Raw genomic sequence first — 26,638 nt, 5'->3', positions numbered from 1 at the left:
TTGGTTAGTCGAGACGAGAGAGCAGAGTGGGTCGACTCGTCCCTTAAGCGGTAATGATACGGAAAAATGGGTGTACGAGTTTTTCTATGCTAATTGTGTGGAACGACGTGGCGTGTTTCGAAAGGGAGGCACAGACCCGGGGCGACGGAATTTCAAAGAACCACGAAAGGGGCGGGTTAGAGGGGCAGATGCTTCGCCTCTTCCTGATCGCTAAAAAACCTCGTTAATTATGCTTTCGTATGGAAGAAATAGGTCGAACCTGTCCTTCCATTCAATTCGTGCGTTACACTTGCTCGAATGCATCGTGAGTGGCTTTGTGGAGAATTATCGAAGGCTCGAAACTTTTCGTATTTACCGTGTCGAGCACGTTGCTCTTTAAATCTCGTCTGTTTGTGCTACTGAGCGAGGAGATGATGCTTTCGTCGATTCCTCATTATCGTGTGAAATTTCTGGTTTAATCCTTTCGAAACAGATCTTTTAATAACGAATAATAATTGTAACGTATTCAAATTTAAAAATATAGTTTACTGCAATATTGGTGCTATAAACTAAATATAATTTTTAAAAGGAAATATGCAGTTCCACATTTACAGTGAGATTAGATCACAGGATCAGTGATGTCAAAAGGATTATAATAATGCAGTTATCGTTACAATAATTGTAAAAGTTATTACAATACGTTCTACTATCCCATATTGTGCTTTTAACAACGGGTTAACAGCAACAACTTATAATTGGGAATATTTTTCAGCATATTAGGTCGTCCGAAAAGTTTCTTTCGTTTTATAAGGAAATAATGGATGTACAACATTTTACGTTTTATATTATTTTATCGAATTACGTATGGTCGATTTTGTTCCATCGAAATAAAGATCACAACGTTCGACAGATTAGGTTTCATGTTTGTGTAAAGATGCATCGTTGTAAAAGACGTGTCTGTAAAAGAAAGACACCTTTCGGACAACCTAATATTTTCATTTTTTACTTTTTCTATGAAGATTATTATTAATCCTCTAATACGTCGAATATTACCTTATTTTCGCGTAATTTATATCGAAGCTACCACCAGTGTTGCATGCTATTACCTGCTCGTCTTTATACACTGAAAACTTCAGTGATTCAAATGAAAAGTTCAACGTACAGCACACGATAGCTACGCAGTTCTGAACATATCAGATATTCCTATGGTACGTATAGAGACATACTTGAATCTCTTTTACCTCCATGAATGTCATCGTCAAACATGTTTCAATTTTACGATACTTTGAAGCAAGCCTGTATTTGCAATGTACACGAGTACATGAGAAAACAAGATCTGACAGTCGACAAATTATTGATCAAAGAATATAGAACGAGTTTCAAGCAACAAGGATGTCAAAGCGGTATATCGATGCAAACGTAATTACACGGAATGAGATAAATTAAAAGCAAACAGTATAATAAAGCAGTATAGTTTACTTGAGAGGAGATCCCAATGGCGTTGCTACTCCAAAGCCTTTGGCATCCAGATTTCTGCCGACCTTCATTGTGTCGCAGGGTTCCCTCTCGTTTATGTATTCGTTCTTCGGACTTTCGATCAGGAGAGCGTATTTTCCTTTGCTGGTTCGCACTCTTCGTATTCCCTCGTCGTATGTTTTTACAAACACGTGTTTCCGTGAGTTCATGAACTCCCACATTTTGCTGTAGAGATTAATCTGCGATTTCTATGAAAAAGGAACATAGTCTTTAGTAAGAGTTTTAATTACGTTTATGTATTTTTTAATAGAGCATTTAAAATAATGCATTATTTTGATGTAGCTTTGACATATTAGGTCGTAACATATGAAATTTTGTGCCAGTGTCCTAAAACTTGTGTTTTTAACGATTAATTTTGCCATTTTAAAACTAGATATTATTCTAATCTCCAGTGTACTAAAGATCGACGTTCTTCGCTACTATTATTATCGTCGTATATTCTCATATTGGCATGTTAAAATCTTTTTCTTCCGTGCTGCTCCGAGTAAAATTGTTTAACTCTTACATACTTTGTATAAACGAGTGTTTTTTTAGATTTACGATAGGTGAAGCAAAAATGATTAAAGATCGTTAAAAATCATACATATCCTATGTTACAATCTAATATTTTACTGCATTTGTTTCGTTAAATCTGAGACGAACTTACGCGAAAAAAGTCCCAAGTAGATCCGTGAGATAGTGTGCCGTATTGCACTTCCGTTTGCGAGGCCAGGTCTTCCGGCGAGTTAATCGGCGCGACCATCCTCTCGACGGTTAGAAACGCGGCTAAGTTGGCAGTGTAGGAGGAGATTAGGATCAGGGTAAAGAACCACCAGACGCTGCCGACGATTCGTCCTGATATCGACCTGTTAAATGTGATTTTACGAGTGCTGAATATTAATTGGTAATTACTTGCAAATAAGAGAATTAACATACTAAAAAATTATATAGTAGTCCATTTAAAGTCGACGAATATATAAAATATGTTTTTTCTTGAAAAATTCACTTTATCATTCTAGTAAAAATTCTAAAATCTTTTATTTCGTTTCAAAACCACGAAGCTTCTACTAAACGAGCCATCGAGTAGTCGAACTGATCACCTCCACTAATTATAAAGTACAAAGTTTCAGTGTCAGTCGTCTTATTCATTTAAACTTTAATATATTACAAGTTACAAGGCACCAATATTAATATGACTATCTTTGTATAACCTTAACAAGCTTGGTAATGAAACAAATGGAATTTTAATTTGACAAATTATCTGACTATCATATTTGGTGGAAAATTATGAAATTGAAAGAAAGAAATTTATAATCTACAGACCAGAGCATATGATTATTGTTTATCTGCTGAGAAAACAAGTGATCTACGTTGGTAAAAATGATCATATTGTAAAGCAAGCATTAAGCTGCAATCTTATCAAACATCTCAATAATCACTTTGTGACATAACTTCTAAAGAACACCTCTTCTAGCAAACACCTCTATATATTATAGCGCATTTACAATGTGCATATATTATATATAATAGCACAGATTATAACACACATAGTAATATCATACATAATAAGGTAACATTAATAATTATTATCCTCTCTCTCTCAAATTGCACATTCTCACCTTCGAACGATGCAAATTTAAACTTACAATTCCTCAGCAGTAAACGTTTTGCACCTCTTTTCTTATTAGTCTTCTCAACTTCTTACCAAGTATAAGAACAAAATCCCCAGAAAGTTGTAACTTTTATTCTCTTTTTTCTCCTTTCTCGAGGGCAGCTTTTCAATGTGATTACACTTTTCGTCCCGTAGATGTGACGATATTTAATAACGAAGCTTTACATGGTGTCCACGGCGGAATCACAAGTCGTATCGCGGAAGAAGCGGAGCGAGAGGCGGCGAAGGCGGGGGACAGAAGGTTCCGCGAAATTTACAATTCATATGGGCGCTGCGCGAATATTTAAACCATTAATCAAGGAGGCTACCTCGCGATGGGTTGGCATGGTGGAATGGAAATTAATCGAGACCCAGTTCCGAAGCGACTGAAACGGCCCGCGAAAACGTCGCGATCGCTCCTCCAAAGATTTACGAGACGTTCAGTCGCGAACGGCTTCATCCTTCGCAATTTCTAACTCCTGTTTGTTTTAAAACGAACGATATATCCCGTTAGAGGGATTTAGGAAGGATTAACGCATGTCGAAAATGTATTATGTTTTGTTTCAGTGCTCCGTAAAATACATTACACGTTTGGTAATTTTACGTAGGTTGAGACGAATAAATGAAAATTCATTTAGTCGTCAATTAAAGAAAATTAGTGAAAAGATACGATTTTTGTGATATTTGATATTTGATAATATTACATCGTTTGGGAAATTCTTTCAAGTTATGCGATATTTTCTGAGACACTAAAATTATTGCCTGATTATGCCAATTCGAAGAGTTTCGTCATATTCATGTCTACGTTAAGATATACTAAAATTAAATAACATAAATGTTTGGCAAGTGACATGTTATTTATCGTGAATTTCTCACGTTCGATGTTGTGTGTATATGTATACTAGTCGTACAGAAGCAACGTTGTAAAGTAAAATGCGAAGGAGAACGAGTGTTGTTTCTTTAAATTTTCCTTGGAATTTACAATTATTTATGCCATCTCTTTATGATAAATAAATTTATGAAAATAAGATTTCTCCTTTAGGATGCCGAATACTAATTACGTGCCTGAATAATGATAACTTTATAAAAAATCTTGATAAATTTTGCCTTTGAGAGGTTCATATGTAACAGCGTATTTTAACAAGCTTTCAAGTAAAATTAATCTGAAACTCCATTATTTACTTCTTTAAAGAATATTTAAAAATCCATACATATTTCTATAGTTAGTAAGCGATAAAAAATATCTGATCGTAATCCAAGAATGACCGTATAACTCTGCATAATCTCGACACGTTCTACGAGCAGAAGAAACACGTGAATTATTCGTTGTACACGAAAACTGGGTAAAAATGCGGTAAAATCACATGGACATTTATGCAAAAAGAAGGCGAGAACTTAGCTCAGCATAAAATGTATTATCCGCGATCGTAGGTCAGTTGATCAATGTTCCATGCGTGGGAAGAAGGATATAAAGACGGGCAAAAAAGGGGGTCGAATTGGATCGGACACGTACATACATACATACATATATACGTATGTACAATGGCTATGAAAGATATTTGCATATCATTGTTGTTATTATCACATCTACATACTAATTAATTAAATCCAGCCCTATTAAATTTCCTACGATTTAGTAGTACTTTCATTTACATTTGAACTTGATAAAAAGACGCCTTATTGGAAAATAAGGGTATGTAAATACTTTTTGTAGCCACTGTACAGTGACTCACGAAAGTATTCGAAAAATCATAGAAACTTCTTCTGTATATATTGCAGAAAATATTTTGAAATCTCACTATCATTGTCATACGGTACGGTTATCATGATTATATTGGTAAATTTTTAAACGAATCTGAAGATATATTTAAAAGTTACAAGATATTTATTGAAAGCGCATATTTCGCTAAGATCAGCAAAGTATTTGAACGTTTGATTACTTACAATATTGGCAAACCACGATATTTAATGACATCATCTTTAACACTAATTATATGTTCAAGTTTTTACTACAAGTATATTTGCAATAAATGTCCGGTAACTTAACTCTACATCGGCTTCAAATTTTATTATTATAATCATGATGGTCGTGTTTCGTTATAGTGCTAATGAAATTTCAAAAAGTTTCGTACAACGCATATAACAGAATTTTATGGTAAACGTTCGAATACTTTTTATAGGCACTGTAGCACATACGGCCTCGGTTGGCGGCAAAGCGTGTCGCTAATGGAATTTTCGAGCCGCGGCTACGAAACGGCACGCTCATTCAAATGAGCCACCCTCGAATAGCCTAGGAGGCCTAATCACGGCGCTGATTGCGAGAGAGCCGTTCTAAATTACGCCCGGCACGAGACTACGAAATGTAATCCGATTATATTCTGATAATTCTGGCCACGCGGTTTATAATCGCCGTTTACCTGGCACGCAGTTGTAATTTAAACGAAGGAATTTGCAACAGTAATTACCCTGCACCTTAACCCCCGGGTGGCGAACCTAGTAAATCACCCTCCTAAAGGTTATCATCGCTCAGCTATCTGCTACCGGTTGGCGATGGAGATCATGCGTTGAAGGACATCTTAAACCTGTATTAGGTCGTTACGTATGAAATATCTGTTTTCCTCTTTAACGTAATCGCTGCTATTGGCGCATACGTTGCCTCCATGCAATTTTCCAACGATAAGTAATACTTTTGAGCTATCGCATTTTTTATTCTTATGCGCTTCGATGAAATGATTTTGAAAAGTAAGCAAAATAAGAGATAGATTGCTAGAGTAATAATTATTGTTTATCATGAACACGTCTCCGATGAAATAGAAAGGTTCTTTTTAGTAGAACACACTTTTATAGAAATACTTCCTCTATATTAATCGATGTCTAAATGAGAACTAGTTATTAAGTTCGTATTAGCAGAATTAGTTTGTATTAGGTTCGATACATTATTCAACACAGTTAATTACGATCATACAATAAAACAATACATCATCGTTTATAAGCGCGCTTATTAGATCCTTCACAATTTATCATATCTTCGATCGGAACTTCTTAATTACGCAGAAATAATCTCTTTTAAAAGAATCGCGCTGCCTGTTCTCACGAGAACAAAGGAAGAACCGCGAAGTGTTTAACTAGGTGACTTTAAGCGAGTTCAGGGCGACGAACCTTTAGAATCTTATCCAATTCATCTCATTAGCAGACAACGCGGTTGACCTGTTCCAACTAAAAGACAACCATTCTTCTGTGTGCGCTGTGTACTTTATGCACTTCACCCCATTTGCTTGTACCGCGGAAATGGAAACAGGACGCAGGGCGAAAGTAGCTATAATTAGTCGAGAAAGAAACCAGCTATCTTTCCCCTCGTAACACGCAACGCTTCCTATCGTTGCGTTGTTCCGCTAAACGACCAGGCAAACATTTTTCAAACCTTTCTCCACGTGCGCTTCGATCGCTATCGCGATACTGATAAAAGATGTTCAACTTGCTTTTACTCAAACGTTTCGAGATAAGAGTAGTTCTAGAAGCTCCCAGGATAGCACCACCTGACTGATAAGAGGACTCGAGTGCGACGTAAAAAGAAACCTTGATAATTGACCGAGATTAAGGTAATTAATTTTTACAAAGCACCTGCACTTGATAGCGATTCGCGTTACCACGAGGCTCAGAGGATGATCGTTGCGCAGGAGGAAATGAACGAATACCTGGGTGATATGTCACAGCCTTGCTGCATGAACGCGGCTAAAGCGAACCAAAGGCTGTTGATGATACTGAAATCGTTCGCCATGCTCGAGGTTGGAATGTGGGGAGATCCTTGCGATCCGTGTGGGTGTTGTAGCGTGGGATCGTTCCTTGTACCCATTGTGGGATCCCCACCGGTACTTAGAGTCAGTACTCTCCATTCGTACGGGGAGAATCTGTGGAAAACGTGTGAAATTAATGACGAGTCCTTTATGTATTACGTTTGTGTTTTTGAAGACATACGATTAGGATTTAATATTCTGTATGTAGAATAAATAAATTGAATAATAAATTTGATATTCTGTGAGCTGTTTCAATTTAGAGATTTCTTAATTTTGAATCTTTTCGACTCTTAGCTCTTTTAAAAGCTTCGTTTAATTTAAATCGTAAACTTCTTTTAAGGAAAATTAATTTTACGACTAAAGATTTGGGTTAATCAGGAATTGAAATTATCGTGTCATAGGTATTGTCTCTATCACTGGATCACCCCAATAACGTATGTTAGGTCAGCTAATATTAGGATTCTTATTTTATACAATAAATGATCCCACTACCGATACCAGTGATCTTTATCATATAAAATATAGAACACATAAAACACAAAATATAAAATACCTTAAAATTATCTGACCGAAGCTAATCTACAGTAGTCACGTATGACCCAACAATACGAGTTGAGGTTTAAGAAAAACGTTTATTAAAGAAGATAAAATTTAATCGTCAAAAGAAAATCTGAAGTCCCTCTGGTTATATTTTTCTTGGTTAATTAATCAGGAACTCAAGAGAAAAATAATGATCGACCAAGGTATCCGCTACTCGGTAATTAAACGTTCAATTGTTTAGGTTTTATCTGTCTTTCATCGAGATTACGATCGTATTCTCGTGATCGTTTGAAATCGTATTTGGGTAAGTCACGTGAGGTAGGGAACGATAAATAACAAGATAGGAATTGAAACAGAAGCAGGGGCGAATCGTGATAAATGTACATATAATAGTCGAGAGTCCGTAACTGTGGCGAAGAGATAAACAAACTGTTGTGTAATTAGCCATCAACAGGAAAAGGCTAAAGGAAGTTAATGTCATGCTGTTTGTGTGCGGCATTGAATGTGCCGGTCAATCACGAATACGGGAATTTCTGTGACAATAAATTACTGCTTTCTCCAGCTCTAAAGCCTAGCTTCCCTTTTCCTTAATTTACAATCCAGGGATGTGTGTTAGTGAGTATATTGGAGGATAGAATATATAAAAATACGTATAAACGAAAATAAAAATTTATAGTCCTTGCTACTACATATACTTGTATGTTTTATATATGTTAAAAATTTATAATCCTTGCTACTATATAAACTTATATGTTGTATATATACTTGTATATATACTTGTAGTTTTCCCTGAATTTCGTTTATTTACTTAATTAAAAAAAATTTTTTTTGAAAGTAGTTATAGCAATAGCAAATATTTTTATATAAGATATTACACGCATTATCATTGCTTTATCATTCAAGCGCAATGCACGATGCAATATATAACAATATTTCATAGAAATTCACTTGTAAAATATTTAGTTATCGTATTGAAAATATTGAGCAACTTCTTTATTGTTAATCAAAATACTATGTTTAAGTCGAATTTGAAAAGTATTAAGTGTGCTTCATAATAAAAAAAACATTAAACGCATGGAACATACGTATCGCCGTATGTCTGACCATATACCGACCGTATCTACTTAACGGTGTATCCGTCGAAATAAGCGAACAGTTCCGGAAAAATCGCATTTACCTGGACACGATAAAAAGAACGATGGATACACCGATGTAGGAGAAGATAACGCAGACCCAGATCTCTTTGCTCAGCGGATTCAAGAAGCTGAACACTCCAGGTTTCTGTTTGATGGGCTTCTTGATCATGATACTAATACCCAGTGACATGAAAGGTTTACTAAAATCGATCACTCGTTCACGTTCAGAAGTGATTGTCATTGGAGCAATGGCAATGTCTGCTTCCTAAAAATATAGTACAACTGTTAATAAAACAATTTACATTATAAAACAGGAAGATAACAATAAATAATATTACAAAAGGTAAAATTTACAACACTTTTCAGTTTTAGAATAAAATACGTCGTCCAAGCAATATGCTTGTTATTTGAAGAATTATTAAACAATTTAGTACAAAGTATATTAATATAACTATTAATAATAATAATACACTAAATGTTTCATTTTGGAATCATTTTCGTCAAATGCGAATAAACAGCTCTCGCGTTCTCATTTCGTTCTTTCGAAGTTCGTCCACCAGATGTAGCTCGAAATACAGCAGACAAGATCAAAGAGCTTGCAAGCTCGTGGCATCTGGTGGAAGAGCCTCGTACTTTTTGCCCAAAGATAAAACAGCTCGTTGAACGTTCGTTTCGTTGGACCTCGATCAATAGTACAATCTTTCGCGTAGTTACACGAAATCGTTTAGTCCGCCCCAATACACCGACATCCAAAGTGTATTATTGCGAAAAACGCATCTAGATCGCGATGAAATGTATTCATTCACTTCTTTGAAACTTACTTTCCGAATCAGCTCGCCAACCATGCCGTCCCAACCACCGGGAACGTCTGGATTTTCCATTCCGTATTTACCGTCTTTAACTATTCGTAACTCATCTAGAAAAGGGAAATTTAATTTATAATATGTATATTAAATTTATTATCGATATTTTACAAGTTGTGAAATTATTGTTAAAGTAATGATAATCTCAATTTGGATGCATAGTGGGCGAGAAGAAGGTTCTTGAACCTCTAGGGCGGGGTAACTACGGGCTTCTTGTGTAACATTCTCTTTCTTAATTTTATTCTTTTTCTTCATAAAATTGGTATATCAACGATAGTCATATGGACCAGCTAGTTCGATTGGATGAGCTTCAGTTATCGTGTAACGATTGCCAATGACTCGAGAGAATAAATAGCAGGGCAAGACGTCCTTGCAATTTAATTTAGTTCAGTTTAATTACTTTTTATCTTGTACGAAATACATAAAGATATAAACTTTGAAAACCGTGTAATAGCATGTACATTGAAAATAAAATACTTACATGATATTCCCAATTTCTTAGCTATAAGGTCAGCTAGATCCTTGCAGTAGCCCTCGTAACTATCATTGCCGGTCAATATCTCTCCAGTGTCTGATTTCTTCTTCATTATGTACGGTTCCTCCTGCGTCATTAAAAAGTAATATAAATAAATAAGACAATTTAGTCGATACAAGATCTCCATTTATTCAACCAATATTCAATTCAGATATTCAATTTATATCCATTTCATTTACACATACGTATGTAAATTTACACGCACGCTCAAAAATCTTAGGGTAAAATTTCAATATTTGATATAGATTGTCAATTTTAAATTACAAACTGCCAATACATTATCATTTTATGCATTAGCTGCGTTTTCTATCGTATAGAATATTAAATTAAATGGCATTTCTCAAAGTTTCTTACAGATCCTATAACTTTTCCCCTTTTGTAGTAAAAGCATAATAATGACACATTTGTAAGTTGCTGGGCTTCAGTCGTGTTATTAGTATGCTTCGCTCTATTCTAATATTTCGTAGACACTTCACGTCTGGCTCGAACAAGTGCGACCTTAAACAAAGCACAACGTAATAACAATACGATTGAAACCCAAAGAATCACTAATACGTCATCTGGTAATCGTGAAAATTTAAAATGTAAAAATTATAAAAATTGTTTTACCGCTTTTAAGCGAAAGTATTACGTGTCCATTGGTTTTTGAGTGTTTAGAAACACTGTAACATAATGTCTTACCACAATAGTAGTGACAATGTAGGTCTTATTCTTCTCAATTTCGGTGTGCGGTCGAAGACGAATGTATTTCGCGGCGATGGCCTGGAATCCAGCCTCGTCCGTCCATTCAGCTACCTTGAAAGGTAAATCGTGAACGGTTAATAGCTTTTCAGCCACGTCGCTATCTCTATGAAGTTCGTACAGCGATGTTCGCGTCCATGTCGATCGATAGTCACCGATAGTCAACATTGCTGCGTAAAGTCATCGGAACGTAGACTTCGTCAAACAGCAAACAACATAAAACGAGGAATTAAAGGGGATTGGTATTGTCGAGTTTTTCCACGCGACAATTTCAATGTTTTTTTTCTCTTTTTTTTTTACGTTGTAAAATTTCGAAACTGTCCGATTACATTTTGGCCTCGGTCTCTGGGGGCGGAGGCACGCGGCTCGTGTTCGTTGGGTGAAAAAAATATTTACTTTGACCATGGCGCTGTTGACCGTCATCTCGACGACATGGAGGGTGTAATTGTGCCTGCGACCGTCATCGTTGAAGCGGATCTCCCCAGTTAGTCCCTCGATTTCCACCTGAAAGTTAAACACGCGTGAGTGTTAAATTTTGCAACTCTGTTTTTACGGTTTTTAAATACACAGTAGCACGTGTTTGCGAAGATTACGTTGTCTAAAACCAAATGTAGCCCTTTTATCGATATTTTTAAAAATAATATTTCAATTTTTTGTTAATAATATATGAAGCGATTAAAATGGAGATACATTGTATTTAGTAACTTGACTATTTTTCAGTCAAGGTGTAGTTTCATATAACCAAGATTTTAGTATGTCATGACCCACTTCTCTTTTATACTTCTATGCTACGAATATTACGATAGCGTATGCTTGTTTTATAATAATCTAGTAAAATTCGAAAATATTTGTTTATCGTTCGTTGCCATTGTTGAGAAAATATAAAAATTTTACAGATGATTGTAGTGGAAGGACGAAGAAGTTAATAAGCGATCAACAAACACTAAAACACAACAGAAAGTATCTCCATCCCTCATAGCATAAAAATTTACAAAATGAGATGGAAGCAAAATAAATTCAAATTTCTTTATTTTATTCCCAAATACACCACTTGTGGACTTTCTTTGAGCTTTCTAAGCTTGGTTCAAATTAGTCAATTTACGTACCTCAAACGACTTAAAACCAAGCTACTCAAACGCACTTTATCAGTGTGTATCGGTTACTTACTAAACTTAAAATATCACATTTCACGTGAAGCTAAAATTATTCGAAATATCTCAATTTCTTAAACTAAATTAACTTTAGATATATGCTATATTAAGTATCAATTCTAATTTACTTAAATTCATGTTATTTGAATTGAAGTGATTTCGAGTCAAACACAACTTGACTTGTATATGTAGATACAAGCACAACTAACATGTACGACACTTTACGAAATTTAATTTAATTTAATTAAAATTAATTAATAATAATTAAAATTAATTTAATGTATTTAATTTTTATTTTAATTTATTTTTCTGGAATCGTTAATTATACGCTACTGCCATGCGTAAATTTTTGTCGATGATTATCAACTCTGAAAAATTTCTGTCGCCTAAGAGGAATTTCTCGATCTTGTCAGACGACAAATTGATGAAGAGGAGCAGAGTTGCAGATATAGGGACGCCATTTCCGGTGTAACTGTATACGAACGTATATAGAACGAAGGGAGACGATCTGACGTGGACGTAGGAATGCCGTTAGAGTCAGAATAACCGCCAATTACTGTCAATGGCAGAGGAACGTCGGCAAGGGTCCTTGGTAATTTCGGTTGCCACCGGTATTTCAAATATATTGACTATTTCTGCGTTTCTGTCCGCGCTTCAAGAATTTCCGAATGAATCATTTCGACAGAGCTGCGTAGTCTTGTCATGTTTTTAATGTGAATACCGCGTTCGTTGGAAATATGTGCCAATATTAGATGTACGCGTAGTGAATAAACGATCATGTCGTAAAAGCTGTTCATGAAGAATTCATGAAACATAAATAGATTTCCAGTTTGTGCATTTGGTACCAAAATTGAACGATTACGAAATTCTTATAGCAGGAGTGGTCCGTTTATAAATTGTGCCAACTTCATCTCAGCAAATCATACAATAATTAATCACAACCTGAAAAAAGTTTTGTGTACGCTTCCTATATTTTATCTGACTTCGTATATGTGAGAAAAATAGATAGTTGTGAATGAAGAATTTTTTTTATTTTTTTTGTAGAACAAATTTCACGATAACTTGCACTTGTGGCAATAATTTTGCCCATTAAGACGGTGTATTAATTTCTAACCGATGGTTTACGTTTTAAACTATTGTATTTTTCCAAACGTTGCATGACATGTTTGGTACAGTGTATGTACTTGTAGACAACAAAGTCAATTTTTAAATAAAATGTGCGTTTCGTTATTACAAACTGAATTTTCTAGTATTAAGATGTCTGAACGATAGTTTAAAATAAATTCTGTCTGCGTGAATGTCACGATGTACAATATATAACTTCTATTAAATACTCATTTTACAGAAAGCAAATAGAAGGTGAGACTTGAAAATCAAAATAGATGCTTGAACAGGGAACGAAACATGTAATTAGTAATGGAATTTTTATGTTGCAGCTGGCAATGAGTCGTGATTTTATAGTAACTATCTAGTTACTATACTCGGCTGTAAAACCAAAGACAAAGGTTAGATTCACTAAATTACAAACAATTAAGCTTTGTAAAAAAAGAAGTTAGCGTCGACTTACTTTTCTGAGATTCTTGGAAATTTTATCGCCATACTCAAATGGCGTCACCCAGCCTCGACTGTTATTGCAATCCAGTGCCCTGGTGCCATTGGTAATCTGACTGCCGCCAGGAATCCCTGTTCGCCTCACGTTGCTTCTATCCGGCTTTTTTCTCAGAAACTTGTTGAACGCCTCGACGAGGACGAATACGGCGTCGTACATCAGCGCAGCTTGCGCCTAACGCGAAGAAAATCGTAGAATGAGTGTTGGAGTCGTCAGCGATCATTTTTGTTTTAAGGTCAGAAAAAGGTAACATAGGACGTGTCTAACATTTCAGAAATGAAATTCGTTTTTCTAACGTTGTTTCGTCGTATGGTTTTGGAAAATAAAATCTCTTCTGTATCGTCGAAAGATATTTTATAAAATTTAATATATCCATTGAGATATGTATAATTTTGTGTGCTAGACTAGATTAACCGCGTAGTAGTATGTGAATATGAATGTATGGAAGTATATGTGTGCACAGCGTCTCGAAAAACAGATGAATGTAACCGTTTCGTTGGCAGTGTGGTATAGAAGATTTTTTTTTTATTTGGAAGAATTTTACAATCAATTCTCATTGAGAATTATAAGTAAATTATTCTGGCGTGCTACTTTAACTTGAATAATATGTGTTTATCGTATGTTTCATTCTAGTTGAATCTGATACTTAAATCTAAAGGGTACTGTCTTTTTAGCCTGCGGATCTGATCCGTCGTGTCAAGTAGTTGAGTAATTAGAGGGTTTTGGTGGTTGTTAACTCTTGTGCTATGTCTATTGCTGAATTTTGATATTTCTTCTTTGACCGTGGGTATCTTGAGGTCGCGATGTATCGTTTCGTTGGTAACATATCAAGGTGCATCTATTAAGGATCTTAGAGATTTTGATTGAAATCGTCGAAGAATTTCCATGTTGGAATTACTCGCTGTTCCCCATAGTAGGATCCCATAGGTCCAAACAGGTTTTAATATAGCTTTATATAGCATTATTTTACTCTGCACGCTTAAGTTGGAGCGTCTGCCAATGAGCGAGTAGAATTTTTTTAATTTTGATTTAAGTTCTTTGGATTTGTCAACGATGTGCATGCCATTCTTCTGTCCAGAATTATGCCCAGATATCTGACTAACTCTTTGTTTGGAATTGGAATATTATTTATGGCCACCTGTGAGCAGGTTTGTTTTCGCAGCGTGAAGGTTATTTGACTGGGTTTATTTTCATTTATTTTGAAGGGTATAGAAGATGGTGAAACAAAGAGAGTACTGAGACGCGTGCAAATGTATATCGACAAAGATCATAGAAATCGTTTATTAAATAAATCTAAAACTATTTTAATATGAATTCTAAGTGTGACCTTAGTGTTCCTTTACTTTTATTTCGACGATTAAGATTCACAATTCTCAACAATTGCGAACAAAGAAAAACGAAGATGTCACATAGAAAATGATTAAATAAATCTAAAACAATTTTAATATGAATTCTAAGTGTAACCTTAATGTTCCTTTACTTTTATTTCGACAATTACGATTCACAATTCTCAACAATCGTGAACCAAGAAAATCGAAGATGGCACATAGAAAATGATTAAATAAATCTAAAACTGTTTTTTTTTTATTTTGGTTATTTTACAATTTGTCCTTATGGACATTTGGTAAAGTGTTATATCTTATTGATGAAGAAAAAAAATAAAATAAAAATAAATATAGCATGTGGGTGGCTACCCTCAGCGGGGTGCCAGCTTCGTTTTTTCTAAGTTATATCTTTTATGTTAAAACTGTTTTAATATGAATTCTAAGTTGACCTTAGTGTTCCTTTACTTTTATTTCGACAATTAAGATTCACAATTCTCCACAATCGCGAACAAAGAAAACCGAAGATGGCACATAGAAAATGATAAAATAAATCTAAAACTATTTTAATATGAATTCTAAGTGTAACCTTAGTGTTCCTTTACTTTTATTTCGACAATTAAGATCCACAATTCTCAAGAATATCTAATGTTGGATTATATGGTACGTTATTTTTGTATGTATATATAATAAAATCGAGAAGGGCATTTTTCGGTTTTAAAGTGATTAGAGTAAGAAAGAAATCATGGTAATTGGAATGACCTTTATAGGGCAGTTTTCTTTTCCAGTTAGAGATACAGTCGCTATAAGTAGCGGTATGAATTATACATGAAGCTTGCTTTTAAACGTGGCACGAGAAGTATCGTGAATCTAAAGAGAGTTTTCTCACAGAATGTAACCTGATATACATGCAACATCGATATACTAAAAGTTTATCATGTATGCATTAAAAGCGATATAAAATTCCTTTTTCGTGACTTAAGATTTTCTTAACTGTAATGCTCGCAGTATATCATGAAAAAAATCGTTAGTTTCTTAAAACACTGCTTCTATTTTTCTGCTCTTTATCTCATCGAACTATACAACATTAAAAAATATTAATATAATGGTTTGAATCATGCAAATCGTTTAGAATCTCTAAAGGACTGTACATACATAATTATATTAATATAATCATATAATTTATATACATTTATATAGAAGACTAAAAAGAAAACACCCCACTGACCTCGCTAAAGAAATAAAATAGTCAAACTCGAAGATGGTATCCCTCTGGGGATATCTATTATTTATTTAACCATCCACATGTTATTTAGCAATTAAGTTAGAAAAATTTACCAAATGTCCTGGACAAATTGTAAAGTACAAATTAAATTAAAAAAAATTTATTTTTAGTTACAGTTCTTTCGAATGTATATACAATAAATAATTTATAATTTCCTTAGGATGTACGTGGAAAAATGACTCTTAATCAAATCATATTACTTCCTAAGATTTTTTCCAGTCTACAAAACGTATTAAAAATTGCTGGAATCCTATAATTATTCCCGCCATTCTATACGCAATCAAACAAATTATCAATTCATAGTTCCACCTGTCACATCGAGTTCCCCTATCAAAACCCGTTTTATCAATCGCAAAACCTGGTCAGTTTCAAAACATTCGATCGATCCTCGTCAATGGGCCATTCGTCATTGTTACAGGAGACAAGCAAACGTACCAGACTCGATTTGGCAATCCAAGTCCTCTGTTAATCGTCGTAATAATTGAAATGATTGCGTGGACACGATTACCGGAGGACGAAGGGAAGTTTCTTCGTGGTCGTTTCCGGACGGCGCGGTTAAGCTGACTCCGGCAACCGAGAAAATCGTTTATAGTTCTCGCGGGACGTACGCAGATTCACGAGTACGGGGACACATCGGGCACGTGGCCAAAGTTGGGAAACCGTGGGCAGAAATTACACGAGGATCGATCAGGATAATTGGTGCGTTGGGTCGCACACAGTCTTTCAAGTTACAGTGGCTAAGTTAAAGGTTCAAGTTAAAGTGTTTGAACATCTACTATAGGAAATTTTTATTTCTATAATATGTACGTAATATCAGCGGTCAAAGATGAAATCAGCAGGCACGCAAAAAGTACAAGGAAAGAACGGCAGCACGTCCAAACCAGCTGGCTGCTGAAGCGAGCAAAACTCTCATACAAAGAAGACTAAAAAGAAAACACCCCATTGACCTCACTAAAGAAATAAAATAGTCAAACTCGAAGATGGTATCCCGCTTAGCCAACCTCGTGTTATTTAGCAATTAAGTTAGAAAATTTACCAAATATCCAGCTGGACAAATTGTAAAGTACAAATTAAATAATAATAATAAAAAAATATGTACGTCGTACGAAACTTTGGAACTTTATGCGTTCTCATTGCTAGATTGCGGATTTTTATGCAGATTCATTTTCATAAGCACACGATTAAAGAAATTGAACATAAATATAAATATTGTAGGTTATTAATATTGTATTTTTATTTTTTTATTATTGTACTGTTCTAGATATATTTTCAGATCTCTTCCAACTTTTATCAATATGCTCACGATTGCTTTGTCTAATTAAATTTCGTGTTAATTAAATTTTGAAGTGTTTTGTACAACACACATAGAATATCTATGAAAAGTTACTCGAAGCGTTTGAGCACTCTCGCGTACCATTATATTCGGATCTTATGGATCGAATCTTTCCCAAAACTATGGAAGTGCAACGTTACTCAAGATCGTGATAACCGTCGATCGTTTCGGTGAGATTATGACTCATTGATAGATCGCAGTAAAATTCTACGATGGACGTGCGAGGGTTGATATCGGTTTGAGGTAACGGTTATGGTCGAATGAAATTCATCGTTACGTTGTGTAACATTATCCCGACATCTTGGAATACTTTGTATAGTAAAATAATAAGATATTCGAGTCACCCAAGATCAGACGTCTTAAAATTCAGTCTTGAACTTTGTCTCGAATAATCAAATTCATTATATATATGTATATTATGAGATATCATTAGTCTTTAATGTAACAACGGAAAAATAAGAAAATATCGTGTACTTTAGGTCCAACAAGGAAAGATACCACAAACGGGAACAACTTTCGAGTCATTCGAGTCAGTGAAAAAGTATAATATAGAAACTAATAAATTAACTAACACAATAACTTGCAGAAGAAAAGTAACCTACGCACGTTGTTGAATTATGACAATTATAAGTGAAGATAGTAACATTGGACAAACATTTCTCCTTTCGACAAGTAGAAATTGTTTCCTCTTAGAGCACTATAGTTGTCGAGCTGTCAGACGAATATGTATTTTACTGTTTATCACTCCACTGACAACGAGTTTAGTCTGTTTTTAAATATAGGTTACTTAAAAATTTATTCCTTTCTTTATTGTTATTTCAATTCGTATGTTTGCAACCTGCGAACTTTTTATCGTTAATTTAATTTTAAAACAACGCATCCTCTGTTTTCGATACTCTAATGGTACTCTAATGTCTCAGTGCGTATACACAGAGCGAGTAACAGTGATTTTTATACCGTCAGAGGCACGTGGGATCTACAGCTGTTAAATGGATTCCGGATCATCAGAAACCGCGTTAAAGTAAACGCAATACCACAACGAATAAATCGAGTTGCAGAAACGTCGGGTGAAAATCGACCGGAACTGCGAACTTAAAAATTGTTCATAACCGAATTTGACGAATTACAAGGCAAATTAGTTAGCTGCAGTCAAGTATCTTTCTGGCTTAATCGTATCCTACCTTAAACATTCGTATGCTATGTTATTGCGAATCGACGGAGCACTTAGCAATATTGTTGCAAAGGAAAAAACATGTAAGGGCGTGTCTATCGATTTTCGATATTGTATAACATTGCTGAAAGTGCTGAAAATGTTTGATAGCGTTGTGTAAATATTGTTGCATGATTTCAATGGACTCGGTAACATACTTCAATAGTGCTAGAAAGGTAAAAATGATTCATAGCTACCATTCCCTGTTATTGTGAATTTTAGATCGTCTACGAAGGTACGTGATATTCGATGTTGTACAATATTCGTACGATATTTCAAAGCGTTCTCTAACGTCTTTTCATGTAATTTAATGTAATTTTCTGTTCAACACTTCAACTTTTCCCTACCTTTATTTGTAGCTTTGTGTAATACTATTCGACGCAATTTTTTTAAATTACATTAGTTAAAATTTTGTTCTGATAGAAAATCGCAAAGGAGCCATATAACTCACGTTTTTCATTCTTTTTTGTAGAGAAGAAATCTTTAAATTCAATATAATGTCAATCAATCCTATATTTATTATAAAAAATGTATTTTTATTTATATCTCAAGATTAAATGTGTATTTTTTCACCCTCTTGAATATTTCAAAAATATTGGTTTTCATAATATTAAAAATTCTGTATATTTATTAACTTTTTAATAAAAACTCTTATATATCTATTACAATTATTTCTTTTTTACATTTGAAGTAACTAACACATCATTTTTGCGTTTAACCCTGTCATATTGAAACATTTCGTGTCAACTACCGAATAATATAACACTAAATAATAAAAGTCACAGAATCAACAAAATTCAAACTAAGAGCTAAAAAACAAAAGTTTAAACGCGCTTTATACTTTCTTTCTGCATCTTAAACTTCCTGCATCTTTTGTTAAGTTTTCTCGATCTAATTTTATTCGGTAATTTTTCAAAATTGATGAAAGCAATATAAATTGGCATGTGTAGTGTTTTAGACTCAGCCAACATTAATTTGATTCAGACCTGGATCCTTTTGTCTGACAAAGAGTCAGGTTACTCGGGTTACGGATCTTCAGTTTGATTTTCTTTTCAGGCGACTCGAAACGTCCCTTTTACGTGCAATCGCGTCCACTTGACCGTGCTAAGTATCCGAAAACAAGTTGGAAACCGGAGTAGACTGGTTCGCTTAGGGTAGAAAATTGGAGTACTTGATGGTACTCGACAGCCCATATGGAACTCGAATAGGCGTCTCCCTCTTGGAAAGACGACTACAGCCTGACAGGTACTACCGAGAGCGTTCAAGGCTATTGGGGTACTAGAAACTAGGGATAATACTTGATTTTCAGAGAAAAGGAAAGATCATTTTACCACAAGGAACGAGACAACTATTTAAAAATATATGCAATAGAAAAATCTTTGGTCTTACGAATGAGATTACGATAAATCTATCGTTATTGAACGAGAAACGTCCACCACTTAAACGCCAATTATATAGACGTTCGATATTTTTTCGATGGTGAATTTCATTTGTTTAATTGGTTTACAAATGTACGAGTTTACTTACAAATTTCCAATGTTTAAATATTAGCTTGTCCGAAAAGTGTCTTTCTTTTCCAGACACGTCTTTTACAAGAACGCATCTTTATACAAACATGAAACCTAATCTGTCAAACGTTGTAATCTTCATCTTGATAAAATAAAATGAATCATACGTAATTCTATAAAATAATATAAAACGGAAAATGTTGCGCATCCGTTATTTCCTTATAAAACGAAAGAAACTTTTCGGACGACCCAATAACACAGTGCAATGGAAATATGATAATCCTTAGAAATAAGGATATTCTGGTTTGTATCGTTAACTTTGAGATTGTATGGGTGATACGAAATAGTGGTAAGGAAAGAACGAGTACTATACGTACAGAAATGGATTCGCGGCCAGCTCCTTGAGACGTAGCTGGGTCGAGACGATGCCAACCAGCTAGGAAATCTTTGACGTAGGGTCGCGTAGCATCCACGATTCGAAACCCGGTAATGTTGATGGCGCCGTACTCGATCACCTCGCTCTCCCATCGGTCGTCCATTATCTGATTTTACGAAAACAACGTGTTTGCAACATCGTATAAAAGACACAAAGCTCGCAATCAGTCGAGTGTTTCCGCATTTCTACTTGGACGTCCATAGAAATAAAAGGGTTGGTTTTGTATTCGTGTGCTAGAAACGTGTTCGTTTATTTGAAATTACTCGAGCCATCGTGTCGATACAGAATCTATCTGATTGGTGAGATAAAACCACGAATAAAAGTGCGGATGTCGTAGTAGTTTTGATTGAACTGTGAAGTCTTCTACATTGCTGAAAGATTTCTTTTCAAATTAAAAATTGTAACTTATATATAAATTATAACGCAAAAGCGAAATATGTATTTTTATTATTATGTGATGGTTCGAAATGATCATCGCTTTTATCGCATTATTTAATCATAAGGCGAATACTCACCAATCCACTTAATAAATAATGATACGTTCTTTTCCCAAGTGCAACATCCCTCACGTGGCTCACCACAATATCTTTCGCCATGTCCGTAGGACAATCGAGTATCACGTACTTGTTACTCCATCTGTAAAGAGTTTACATCGTTTATTACGTTTATCACTTAATCTTGCTACAACAGCTAAATCGAGTTTCCTATTGACTTTGAGTGGTCCTGATGTAACGTTGGTGGCACTTCGAGTAATCTTTAAAAGTTTCAAGGAGAACGATATCAAAGACGCGAGAACTGTCGATAAAATAATTCAAATAATATCTTGGATAAATATTAAAATACCTTAATCTACTTTGATAGAGTGCTACAAATCCGTTAAAATATATGGAAATGTCTTAATACGATTTAATGAAACGTTACTAATATGTTAACAAAATAAATTACGATTTAAACGAAATACATATTTTGATACCATATCCAAATAATTTTATCGTATCTCGAAAGATTTATTAATATAATCTCCTTACATAATTGTTTAAACATATAAATACCGCACCCAAACGATTTTATTATATTCCAAAGGATTTAGTATGCAAATTTTCCAATTTTTAAACGATATATATATATATTTATTCATAGAATATCCTTCGCGTTTTCATTTCGCTTATAGTATCACATTTAAGTGAGTATCACGATTAAACAAGGAACATTCGTTGTCGTCCCCATTTCGTGAAATATTTCACGACTTCTCTGGTACGGAACAGGTTCTAACAACCCTGTGGACCCGTAATGAATTTACATAATTCCAGCCGCGTCGTTCCTCCAACGATAAAGTCGCTGTACAACGAGCCGTTTGCCTGCAACGATCCGAAATTGTTACGTTTTGTTTTTGGTAACGGGAACGTTCATTCGATTCGGGCTCATTGTCAGGCTGGTTGTTGATTACCTGGCCCGTGCAAATGCGTGGCCAATGGTAAATTGCGGCCGAGATACGCGGTGACCGCTCGTACTCGCACAAAAGCGTGATCCGTCAGCCTGTCCGAATGCGGCCAGATTTTACTGCTCGAAAAATAAAGCTATACTAATGCGCCAACGATTGCAGAGAGCCTATTCTTTTTCCCTCTATATCGCAAAAAATCACAAGCATCATAGATTTGCAGAATGTCCACGTGTTATATCTTTTGTGGCGTATTAAATTTTGATTAAATTTGTAAATTTGATAGATAAAATGATTTTCACTGTTCTTTCATACTTCGCTCTATTTCGTAAGCAAACGACCGAAGCATCCTAGATTCATAGAATATTCTTATAAATTCTGTACGTTTTACGATTTACTAAATTTTTATTTTCGACAAATTTGCCAAATAAAGTGATTATTTCCAAAGGAATTAAAATTCGTGATTTTTATTATGCATAGATTTATGTTTCCCTCGTTACCTTCCTTTTTAGCTGCAATTGAATCTTTCATTGCCCGTAATGACATAAATAGCGCTTTTAGAGTAAAATTGTGAAATAATCTGTTATTCAAAGAATGAATCAGCCCCACGAGCAAAGCTACGTTTATTATTCCCAACAATTTTTATTATTACATTTTGCATTCTATTTCAATGTAAATATTAATTTTCGAGCTTCATGTAGGCAACCATTCATTCGTTGAATCCCTTAACGAAGGCCAAAAATCGATTAAAATATCATTCGTTACATTCGATGCTTTAAATTTTAACATCGAACTTATCCAATCTCCAAACATATCTAATTTTCAGCAAAATTTTATTGAAAATGAAATTCTCACCTATTCAATTCTTCCAAGCTGCGCAAAAAATCGATCGCTTCGGACATATTTTGTATTCTTTTCACTGTTTCTACTTGAAACGATTCGTTGCCTGGTTTCAGGCCCTGGTAGATCTGCTGCAGCCTGAGCAGTCCTGGAACAAGCAAGAGATTTATCGTCAGCAGTGCAAACGTGAAAATTCTCTATGGTCGGTCGTTCACGCGGTTCGCCACTCGTCATTATGCATTATACTATTCGCGTTTTCCGAAAATTATGCGTGCACGATTGCGCATCACATCGGCCGTAATTCATTGGCAGACACTGTGTTTGGTCTGCGGTGCCCGTCGAGGCCGAAATGTTCCGCGGTGATTGTAGCGGAACCACCTCTAATCTCGTAATCAGATGACGCGATTCGTTTGATGCGTTCATCCGAAAATTTCATCGCCCGGTTTTTTTCATTATCTGTGAATCGACGCGCGCTGAAACGTTTATCGATACTTTGGATAATTTCTAGTAAGTAGTACGAGGATTACAGGATTTTTGTAACACTTATGAGAAATATTTAAGTTGGAACATTAAGTTTAACATTAAGAAAGCTCTATCTGTTCAAGAACCAATTCGTATATCTACATGCCCACCAGTAATGCTTTAAACGATAATATTTTAAAATACGGTTATAGATTTTTTTATTTGTGTCTCTTACATTTTATTTAAAAATGATGAATAGATTGATAATTTGTTAAATCAATATTATACATATATTGTATGTTTGAGATGACTATACATACTATTTTATCACTAAATATATCTATGCAGTAAATGTTCTCTTCAATATACATTTCCACATTGCTTTACAATTATATTCTACCAATATAAATTTCAATATGTTTCATACATATAATGCACACAATATACGCATAAAAGATTACTATAATAACTATCGAAATACTTTCACTGTATTTTCAACACTGAAAACTCAACCGCCCGCAAGAAATCGCCCTAAATTCCCATTCTTGCAGTATTATAGCATACTGCTTCATACTTATCGAACAAATTCCTATTGCAATTCATAGCGGAATCCAGCAAACTCGCCAGAATCCCAGCATCTTTCGAAAATCTTTCGCAGCTACAATCAAAAGTCCACTCGCATTCATCCGTTCTGTTTCGCAGAAGCAGATATTAAACGGTCTTTCTGTTTGCTAAGGGAATCGCTTTCGGGAAGTGGAACAATCGTTCGCCATGAAAGGATCGAGTGGTTCGTAACCGCGGATACGGGTGAGAGCGTAATGCGAAAGGGATAGAAATTGAAAAATCAGAAATAAAAGAACGGACAACCGGCTAGGGTGGATCGGTGGTGGGAGCGAAAAAGAGGGGTCCGGAAAAGTCAACAGCCGAGAGTCGGCCACGTTTCGCGTTGTCGTCCTGCTTTTTTGCAGCGCGCTGCGTGAAACTGATGGTCGCGTTAACGAGCGCCGTGCACGTGTATGCCCGGTGGCGCGTTATAAAAGAACGGCGCGTTTCAACGAGTAACGTGAACATCGCCGTCCTATGGTGGCTTCTTCCTGTCCCGTTTCTTGCGCCGATAATGTCCGCGTTGAAAATCACGCGGCTCGTTTCTGCGAATCACGCGATCTCGATGCTCACTTCCGCTTCACTTGCGACTGTTATCGTTTAACGATAAGCATAGAAATTATAGTTACTCCGTCATAAGCCGCAGAGCAACAAATTTGCTAATTTAGCTACTGGAGTTTGGTCGCTGCATTTTTTATGTCCCACAAACACGTTAAACGTTCTGCTTCTTTTTTAATAGCAGTGTATTGCCTGGAGGGATATTAAACCGATCTCGATATCAAAAAATGTTGTACACAGGATTATAGACTTTCAGCTGTCACTCTTCTCTCTTCAAGCAGCGAGTGACTTTAATATTTGCACATTATACGATTTTTAATCTGTTGAACCTGCCAATACTCAATCTCTTGGACATAATAATTTCTTTTTTTTTTTCTACCTACTATTTAATATTTCGCTTCAATTCTAGCAATAGTAAGTTAAATTATATCTATATCTGCAAAAATTAAAATTGACCTAAGATCGATTTGTTTCTGCCAATTTTTAATTTCGCGATTACAAGAGTTTTTGGCTATTACCTGGTTAACAAGTTATTTCGTCGCGTTAGAAGTTTATTCGCCCAAAAAATGTCTAGTTGTATGCTACATCGTTTACATTTACGTTGTTACAAAATGTTGTCAGTAAAAGTACAAGAATGGTACATATAATTGTATAAATAATTTGTAATGTTTATTATATTGTTTACTTTAAATGGATCAATGTTTGGTCGTAACATTACATTAATATTCGTATACTTTTTAGGAAGCTCATCATTTCTGCAACAATTTTCATAAGGAAAAATTGATTTAGTATTTTGTAAGATATTTTTCTTGTAAAATTATTTATTTTAAACGTTGTTGCGTACTGCAAAGTATCTTTTTTTTTTTTTCGTTCTTCTGTAAGACGTTCAGAAATTTCTTTAGAGGTTATTGAAGTCTTTGATACACCTTTCAAAAACAGATGAGACGAGATTTCATGATACATCCCGTCAGGATTATCAATCACTTATCGATCAGGATAGTTTTAAACTGTTTTAAAATATCAATTTATAAATTCATAGGAATAATCTTTATGTCAAATATGAACAGGAAATCGTTGGCAGTCTTGGACACGAAATGTGAAACATAAGAAAAATATTCTACGTATGATAATGTATTCACTTTGATTTCTGTTGCTGTTTGAACGGTACCTAATCGAGTTCCTTTAACATTAATAGCTTCCCAAAATTCGAAATGGTGAATTTACAAACTATCTTAATTACGTCCATTTCAAATTGATACACGGAATGCTATGAAATTTCTGTTATCAATATAACCAACCAATTTGCCTCTAATTCTTTGATTGGCTACCACCTAATAGTAAATCATCTATCAACATATTTTACTGTTATACGAAATTAGATGTTCGAAACTATCTTTCGATTTCAAACTTAAATTTCCGAGAAAAATAAAAATAAATTTAACCTGATTAACCTGAATTTAGCCTGACAGAGAAGCTGCTTTCCTTAATGCGAAAAAAGCATGATATGCTTCAATTTAACAAAAATATAGCGAGATCATAAACCAATTTTGTAAATAATAATATATTATACAAATGGTGGATATCAAAAGACTCAGGGACATCTGTAGTTATTTTTCATAAATTAAAAATTTTTTTAAATTTGTTTTAATCTTAATTGCTATCAATTTATGCATTTTTAGAAGAGTAAAGCGAAATTAAAATAAGATTACAGTGAAGTTTATAAATAGTTTGTCGCAAAAATATTTCTTCCAAATTAAAATATATTATATACAGTGTATTATATATTAATAAAAAATAAATTGTATTTGTCGAAAAATTTTTGAAATATATTATAACAAGACAAAGATAGTGTTTAGAAACTCTAGGTCTAATGTTATAGTATATTTGAAACTATAATACCAATATTTGTATACAAGTTTGGGTTTATTTCTCAATTATATCAATGATTGTATGTATACATCTTCCTCAATAATTTGATCAATATTGTTAAAAATACTAATTTTATACAATAAATTAATTTTACCACTGGATCGTCCCATACAATTCTATCAAATATCAAATATACAGTCAAGGACGAAAATGAGTGAACATGTATTAGTTTGTCCGAAATGTTTCCTTCGTTTTATAAG

At 34.6% G+C, this 26,638-nt stretch overlaps 1 protein-coding gene and 1 long non-coding RNA gene across 4 annotated transcripts in view; one reads left to right on the top strand and one right to left on the bottom strand.

Moving 5' to 3' along the window:
- The window catches only part of LOC132916216 (glutamate receptor 1-like), a 359,612-nt gene that overhangs the window by 9,175 nt on the left and 323,799 nt on the right, over nt 1-26,638 (bottom strand). For both annotated transcript variants that reach the window (XM_060976003.1, XM_060976002.1), the window contains exons 5-16: nt 22,902-23,034; nt 21,124-21,244; nt 20,550-20,714; nt 13,473-13,688; nt 11,151-11,258; nt 10,695-10,808; nt 9,960-10,080; nt 9,437-9,531; nt 8,657-8,880; nt 6,841-7,053; nt 2,162-2,360; nt 1,459-1,703 (exon numbers count right to left, since the gene is read on the bottom strand). In XM_060976003.1, coding sequence (XP_060831986.1) covers nt 1,459-1,703; nt 2,162-2,360; nt 6,841-7,053; nt 8,657-8,880; nt 9,437-9,531; nt 9,960-10,080; nt 10,695-10,808; nt 11,151-11,258; nt 13,473-13,688; nt 20,550-20,714; nt 21,124-21,244; nt 22,902-23,034 — 1,954 coding nt within the window. The remainder of the gene's footprint in view (nt 1-1,458; nt 1,704-2,161; nt 2,361-6,840; nt 7,054-8,656; nt 8,881-9,436; nt 9,532-9,959; nt 10,081-10,694; nt 10,809-11,150; nt 11,259-13,472; nt 13,689-20,549; nt 20,715-21,123; nt 21,245-22,901; nt 23,035-26,638) is intronic.
- Nucleotides 1-26,638, top strand: part of LOC132916229 (uncharacterized) — a 210,210-nt gene that overhangs the window by 137,112 nt on the left and 46,460 nt on the right. The window lies entirely within an intron of this gene.

The sequence above is a fragment of the Bombus pascuorum genome, chromosome 2 (assembly GCF_905332965.1).
Source record: "Bombus pascuorum chromosome 2, iyBomPasc1.1, whole genome shotgun sequence".
NCBI classification, from domain to species: domain Eukaryota; kingdom Metazoa; phylum Arthropoda; class Insecta; order Hymenoptera; family Apidae; genus Bombus; species Bombus pascuorum.
The sequence above is the reverse complement of the archived record's forward strand: the minus strand, read 5'-3'. Positions and strand labels throughout refer to the sequence as shown.